This window comes from Lolium perenne, chromosome 6, assembly GCF_019359855.2.
Source record: "Lolium perenne isolate Kyuss_39 chromosome 6, Kyuss_2.0, whole genome shotgun sequence".
Classification (NCBI taxonomy): domain Eukaryota; kingdom Viridiplantae; phylum Streptophyta; class Magnoliopsida; order Poales; family Poaceae; genus Lolium; species Lolium perenne.
This window is the reverse complement of record NC_067249.2, coordinates 22,052,317-22,059,409: the sequence shown is the minus strand read 5'-3', so window position 1 is coordinate 22,059,409 and position 7,093 is coordinate 22,052,317. Positions and strand designations below refer to the sequence as shown.

The 7,093-nt window shown below is 53.2% G+C and overlaps 1 protein-coding gene across 1 annotated transcript; it reads right to left on the bottom strand.

Annotated features, from left to right (window-relative positions):
• Nucleotides 1-661: 661 nt before the first annotated feature.
• On the bottom strand, nucleotides 662-2,838 carry LOC127310697 (protein ALP1-like). Its single transcript, XM_051341345.2, has one exon. It carries the CDS (start codon nucleotides 2,608-2,610, stop codon nucleotides 1,288-1,290), a length of 1,323 nt encoding a protein of 440 aa, XP_051197305.2. The 5' UTR covers nucleotides 2,611-2,838; the 3' UTR covers nucleotides 662-1,287.
• Between the last annotated feature and the right edge of the window lie 4,255 nt (nucleotides 2,839-7,093).

Sequence of the window (7,093 nt, the reverse complement as noted above, 5' to 3'; positions counted from 1 at the left end):
TTGGGGCGCACCGGTGCGAGCCCAAAAACGACGCCGGCCCCAAATCGCTATCGGGGCCGCCGGTGGAGATACTCTTAACCCCTTCTAGTTTAATGTTCAGCGGCAGATGCAAAAATGGATCAAATTTTGGGGGAGAAAAGAAACTCATGTTGCCAAACAGACTAGTCGTTGGGAGGCACCACCGACTGAATTCATTAAAATGAACGTGGATGCATCTTTCGATGAAGATACTAGGAGTGATGGCTGGGGTACGATTGGCAGGGACAACTTGTTGGATATTTGTGTAGCTGCAGATGAACCACCGAGGATGATGTCAGATGCCATGCATGCGGAAGTCACTGCCCTCTCCAATGCTATGCAAGTTGCCGAGCACATTGGGAAAGTGATTTTTAATTGTCTTAACCTGAAGAATGCCATATCGTCTTCAGATTATTCCTTCTCAACAATTGGCATCTTGCTTAGTGATATGAGATTTAGACTTCATATGAATTTTCTAGAGGCTAAAGTGGTGTACGCCCCTAGAGTATGTAATAGACCGGCTCATGAGCTTGCGGCTTTGGGTGTAGGTGAAATTCACGGAGACCATGTAAGACTACGAACTTTCTTTCTAATGTAACCCGTCTGGTGACCGGCGACTATGCCGAGTCTTAATGGAATACGAGTGTTCCATGTCAAAAGAGAAAAAACGGAAAATTAGCGCGCAAGCAACGGCGGACTATGTGCCGTTGCCGCTGCCGCCAGCGCCAACGCAGGAAGGGGAGGACAGCAAGCTCCAGCCTCGGGTTCTGAAGAAACGGCGCCAGCAAGCCATCTCCACTCCGACCAGCTCGTCCTGGCCCGCTCCGAATTCGCCGCCCTTTCCCAGGGACGAGAGAAAGCTCACGGATCAAACGACCATGTGCAAAAAACAAAAAAAAAAGTGTGGCAACCGCGTGACGACCGCAAGAAGATCCTAGATCTCACCGCCGGTCTCCCCACCTCACAACGCTTTAGGCTGGTGCCAATGCATAGCCTCACTCTCACCCGCCACGTCAGCTTTTTTCCTCACTCTCACCCACTCTCACCCCACGGTGCCAGTGCACGGGCTATAGTGCCAGCTCTCACTTCTCTCTCCTCCACATCAGCTTTTCTCTCTCCTCGACATCAGCATTTCCTTTTCAGATTACAACATTAAAAATAATGCAAGGAAATTATTTTATTGAACTAAAATTGTTACCGATTACATCATAAAAAAAATTACATAAAAATTTGAAAAAATTACATAAAAATTTGAAAAAATTACATAATCTAGGCATTAGCCCACACATGCTCAATCAAATCATGCTGGAGCTGTGTATACATTGGTGAGTCCCTCATTTCGTTGTCCATCTGAATCCTGGCTGCTAGGCTTGGTGGTGCATGGTTGTGTATTGTAGGGCCGACACTGGAATCAGCTGTCTCATAGATGTTCTCCAAATTTGTACCACGCTCATCGTCGATGATCATGTTGTGCAGAATGACACATGCACGCATGATCAACCCAAGAGTACGCCTCGAGTAGGAGCGTCCCGGAACTGCTAGAATGTTGAACCTAGCCTTCAGCACTCCAAAGGCACACTCGACATCTTTGCGCCAAGCTGATTGAGCAGCAGTGAACACTCGCTGATTTTCACTTTGTGGAAGAGTAACACCTTTCATGAAAACCGGCCAGGAGGGGTAGATGCCGTCGGCAAGGTAGTAACCATAGTTGTACTCGTGTCCATTCACCGTGAAGTTCACTACGGGTGCTTCTCCCCTAAGCACATTAGTGAACAACGGCGACTGGTTGAGTACATTGAGGTCGTTGTTGGACCCGGCCACTCCAAAAAAGGCATGCCAGATCCAACGATCATACGACGCAACGTCTTCTAAGATTATGGTAGGGTGTTTGATGTCTCCCCTTGTGAATTGACCAGCATGAGCCACTGGGCAGTTCCTCCACTGCCAATGCATGCAATCGATGCTCCCTAACATGCCCGGAAAGCCACGCTCTTCGGCTTTCGCTAACAGACGCTGAGTATCCTCGACAGTTGGTCGACGGCAAAACGTCTCCCCGTAACAGGCAATGATGCCTTCACAGAATCTATCTAGACAATCTGATGAAGTTTGTCTAGCTAACTTAAGCCACTCATCTATCGTATCTGCAGCGGCTCCATAAGCTAATAGACGCAAAGCCGCAATACACTTTTGTAGGGGAGAAAAACCAGCACGGTTGAGAGCATCAACTCTTTGGGTGAAATACGGAGAGTATTCACCCAATCTATCCACAATGCGCAGAAAAAGGGATCGCCTCATCCGATACCTTCGCCGAAAGAAGCTCGGAGGATAATTGCAGTCGTCGGCGAAGTAGTCCTCGAAGAGCCGATCGTGGGCACCCAGACGATCACGCCTGATGAACTCTCGGCGGCGTCGCGGCCGTCTTGGCTCCGGCTCCTCGTTGAGCATCTCCTCCTCATACTCCGCCTGGAATGCAGCGATCGTATCACCCTCCATTCCGTCGCTCGAACTGCTGCTAGACGAAGACATGGCGTTGAGAGGAGTGGAAATGGAGAGTGGAGGAGATGAAGTGAGGTGTGGAATGAGTGAAACCATATGGAGGTATTTATAGGGGGTTTTTGAACCAGCAACGGCTACCCCAACGGCTAGCTGAGGTGGACCAATCAGATCGCGCCACCTCAGCCCCTCCCTCTCGCCCCGCCTCTCGCCCCGTGCTGCCAGCGCGCCGCCCCGCCTATCGCCCGCCTATCGCCTCCCTCTCGCTCCCAGCGCGGGCGGTAGCCGGGCGGTAGCGGGCGATAGCGCCCGGCGCCAGCGCCACCGCCCCGCTCCCGCCTGCCTCTCGCCCCGCCTCGGGCGGTAACGCCTCCACTACCGCCCCCATTGGCACCAGCCTTAGGCCACGGATCTTCAGGGGTTTGTGGTTCTGGTGTTCCAGCTGAAGGCAGAGACATGATGAATAATGCAGCATTCCTTAGGCCACGGATCTTCAGGGGTTTGTGGTTCTGGTGTTCCAGCTGAAGGCAGAGACATGATGAATAATGCAGCATTGGCAAAACTTCAACCTGATAGCACCCCTGGATAGCTACAGAATCGTTCCTTCCTCTAGAAAATTATAAGCATCAGAAAAATGGTACATGTAAGCAAAAAATCAACCAGAATTAAACCTCTCATACTTTTGTATATAACTTTTTTTTTTCGAGAATTACGGGGGGGATTTTTCCCCACCGCTTGTTATATTACTCGACACGGCTGGCAGCCAGCACTGATTGTACATGGGGAAGAAAGGGGTACAGGGGGAGGGGGAGACATATACAGGTTACATAGCAGAGGACAAGAGGAAGCTACGGAGAGCGTCAAGCTTCCCACGATCAATGATGCTATATCGCCATCTCCAAAGAGTGAGGTCATCAGCGGCCCGACGAAGAACCAAACTCGCAGTAGAGGATTTGGCGTTGAAGACGAGGTCGTTTCGCGCCTTCCAAAGCGACCACAGGATCGTCGCAAGCCCGGAGTGCCAGATATGAGTCATCACCCCGGCGGGAGGCTGCAACTCCCAGAAGGAGAAAGACCTCTCGGGTATGGAAGTACCCAACCGGTCCCAAACCTCCCCAGCCAAGGCGCAGACGAAGAAGAGGTGTCTCCCGGTCTCCGGGAGAAGGCATGCGGCGCAGATGGCGGATGGCGCGCAGTTCTTGGCGAAGAGGTTGGCTCGCGTGCTGAGCCTGTCGATGTCGGCGAGGTAGGAGAAGATCCGAACCTTCGAGGGCAGCCGGAGCCCCCAAGAAATGCAAGCCGAGGCGTCTCGGGGCTGGGAGGGGGACAACAGACGGTACGCCTCCCGAGTGCTGAAGAGAGGAGCGGCCGGACTGTCGATGCGGCGCAGGTCCTGACCGTCGGAGAGGGCGGTGGCGCGCACAATGCCCTGAACCTCAACCAGGTCTCGCTCAGCAGCAGTGGTGAGGCGGGGCTGCAGGGAGAACCCGGCAGAGATGACCTGCTCGACCGAGGCGTGAGGCCGGGTAACATGAGAGAAGATGGCGGGGAACCGCTCAGCAAGTGGCTTCCCCGGAAGCCACTTTTCGAGCCAGAAGGCAGTGGAGGTGCCACTAACCACCGTGGCGCGGGTGACAGCACGGTAGAGCGGCAGGCACTCTGCCACGATCCTGTCGAGGAAGGAGGGTGAAGCAGTGGTATCGCCGAGGTCTCGTCCTGAATGCATCCAGTACCAATCTTTCCAAGGCAGGGAGTCAGTATGGTGTAATTTATGGACAAAGTTTAAGAGGAGACACCTGTTCTGCCGGTGGAGGTTCTTAACGCCGAAACCTCCCTCTTGCTTAGACAACATCACCTTGTCCCATGCAATAAGGCAGCGAGCACCCGAACACGAGTCTTTACCTGTCCAAAAGAAAGCGCGGCGTCTCTTGTCTATACTCTCCAGCACACCCTGTGGAAGCAAATACGAGCACATATAGTATGAAGCAAGGTTATTAAGCACAGCATTACATAACACCAGGCGACCTCCAGAAGAGAGGAGGAGGGCTTGCCATCCAGAGAGACGGCGGTCGAAGGACATGATGAGGGGGGCGTAGGCAGAAATAGGGAGCTTGGTGGGTGACAGGGGGAGCCCTAAGTAAGGCTGGGGGAAGGAGGAGATGGAGCATCCGAGAGCCTCCGCCATGAGGCGCTCATCGGAGGGATCGACAAACATGGGAATGAGGCAGGATTTATGGTAGTTTATGGCAAGCCCGGTGGCGTCAGCAAAGTTATCAAGGATAGTCCTGAGACGAGAGGCCGCAGAGGCCTCCGCCTTGCAGATAATGAGAGTGTCATCGGCGTATTGGAGCACAGGACAGGGAACCGAGGCGGAGAGAGGGTGACAGAGCTCACCAGCGGAGCAGGCGGTACGAATGAGACGTTGGAGGACGTCTGCAACGATGATGAAGAGGTAGGGGGAGAGGGGGTCTCCTTGCCGAAGCCCGTTGCGACATCGGATCCAGTCGCCCGGCACCCCGTTGAGGAGCACCGCAGTGTGCCCAGTGGTGAGGATACGGTCCATCCACTCGCACCACCGATCATCGAAGCCACGGGCTCTCAAGATAGAAATAAGGCTGCCCCAATTAACGGAGTCAAAGGCTTTGCGAAAGTCGATTTTGAACACAAGCGTGGGAGCTTTCCTGTTGTGACAACACCGAAGGATGTCCGCGGCATACACAATGTTCTCAGAGATTCTGCGACCAGAAAGGAAGCCCGTTTGGTCAGCATCAACGAGAGCGTGGATGGCGGCCTGGAGTCTAGTGGTGAGGACTTTGGTAATGGCTTTCATAATGCAGTTCTGGAGGGAGATGGGCCTAAAGAGAGAGGGGTTGTTCGCCGCTTCCGTTTTCGGAAGGAGGACTAGAAAGGCACGGTTAATACGAGTGAGGTCGATGGAACCATCGAAGAAAGACTGGAACACCGCATAAACATCGGGGGAAACAGTGTCCCAGAAGGAGTGGAAGAAGGAGGGGCCAAACCCATCCGGCCCCGGGCTCGAGGTCTTGTTCATGCCGCTGAAGGCCTGACGGATCTCAGCGAGCGAAAACGGAGCGGAGAGGTTCGGAGGGAGACAGGGGTTGTGAGGGTAAAGAGACTGGAGGTTGAAGCGCCAAGTCGTAGGAACAACTGCACCAAGCAGGTCGGTGTAGTACGTCTTCAGAATTGACGCCTTCTCAGCGTGCGAGGTGGCAGAGATCCCGTTCCAACCGAGGGTAGAGATGGAATTGCGACGCAACCGACAGGTAGCCGAGGCGTGGAAGAACTTAGTATTCTCGTCTCCCTCAAGCGCAAACTTAACCTTAGCGCGGAGCCGCCAGTAAAGAGCCTTTTCTTTAACAGCGAGGTGCAAGGCATCCATGGTAAGGGTACGTAGGCTGAGCTCTGGGCCGGACAGGGGGCGAAATTCCTCCAGGAGATCTAGGAGGGTAATGAGGATGCGGCAGTCATTTTCGCGCAACAGCGTGGGGGAGGAGCGCTTGGCCCAGGCTTTACAACGGAACCTACACTGGCGGAGACGCGCAACAATCTGTGAGGTGGGATCATGCCGCGAGGTCCCAGCCCAAGAGGAGCGAATAAGGTTTTTAAACCCCTCATTAAGGGTCCAGGCCGCGTCAAACCGAAAAATGCTGCGCTTCGGGATGAGGGTGGAGATTGTGGCGATGAGCGGAACGTGGTCAGAGGTGTCGCGGGAGAGCGAAGAGAGGGTAGAGGTGGGGAACATCGAGTTCCAGGCATGGTTAATAAGGACACGATCCAGCCGAACGAGAGTAGGGACCGCCCTCCGGTTGGACCAGGTATAGCTACGATCCGTCAGAGGGAGCTCAATCAGGCAGAGGGCATTGATGGTGTCGTTAAAGAGAGTTGCTTCGTCGAGGGAGAAGTTGTCGTTGTTACGGTCTGCAGGGTCACGAGTGAGATTGAAGTCCCCGACAATGATCCAGGGAATGTCATTGCCAGGCTCGTGGGTGGCAAGCGTTTCCAAAAACGAAATTTTCGCGCTCCTCTCACAAGGGGCATACACATTCGTGAAACGGAGGACCGACGCGTCATCATTCATAGTGAGATCCAGCGAGAGGATGTGGCGGGAGGAGAGCTCGTTAGAGAGGGAAAAGAGGTTATGGTCCCAGGCTGAGAGGATGCCACCGGAAGAACCGACAGCGTCTACCGAGCGGTGAGAACGAATACGGGGAGGGAGAAAGGTTGCAGCTTTAGAGGGAGACAGGGAGGACAATTTAGTTTCTTGGATGGCAAGCAGGTTAGGTTTAGCCGCAACCATAAGAACATTTTCCGGACTGAAACTGGAAAAAAAACAGGCTGCAACCATACTGTCTTTTTTACTCTGATTATAGTCAAAAGGATATTAAGCCTGGCTTAGGCTGAAGAAAGTCACAGTGGCACAGAGTAAGAGGAGTGTCAGCAGCTCCCTCCCGATTCGTTTTTGGCAGTAAATTTTTTTTTTCCATCCAAATATATCTTTTTCAGTTGTAACAGGATAGCTTTGAAGGGACTGGAGTTACAGAGGAACGTAAGACTAGAAATA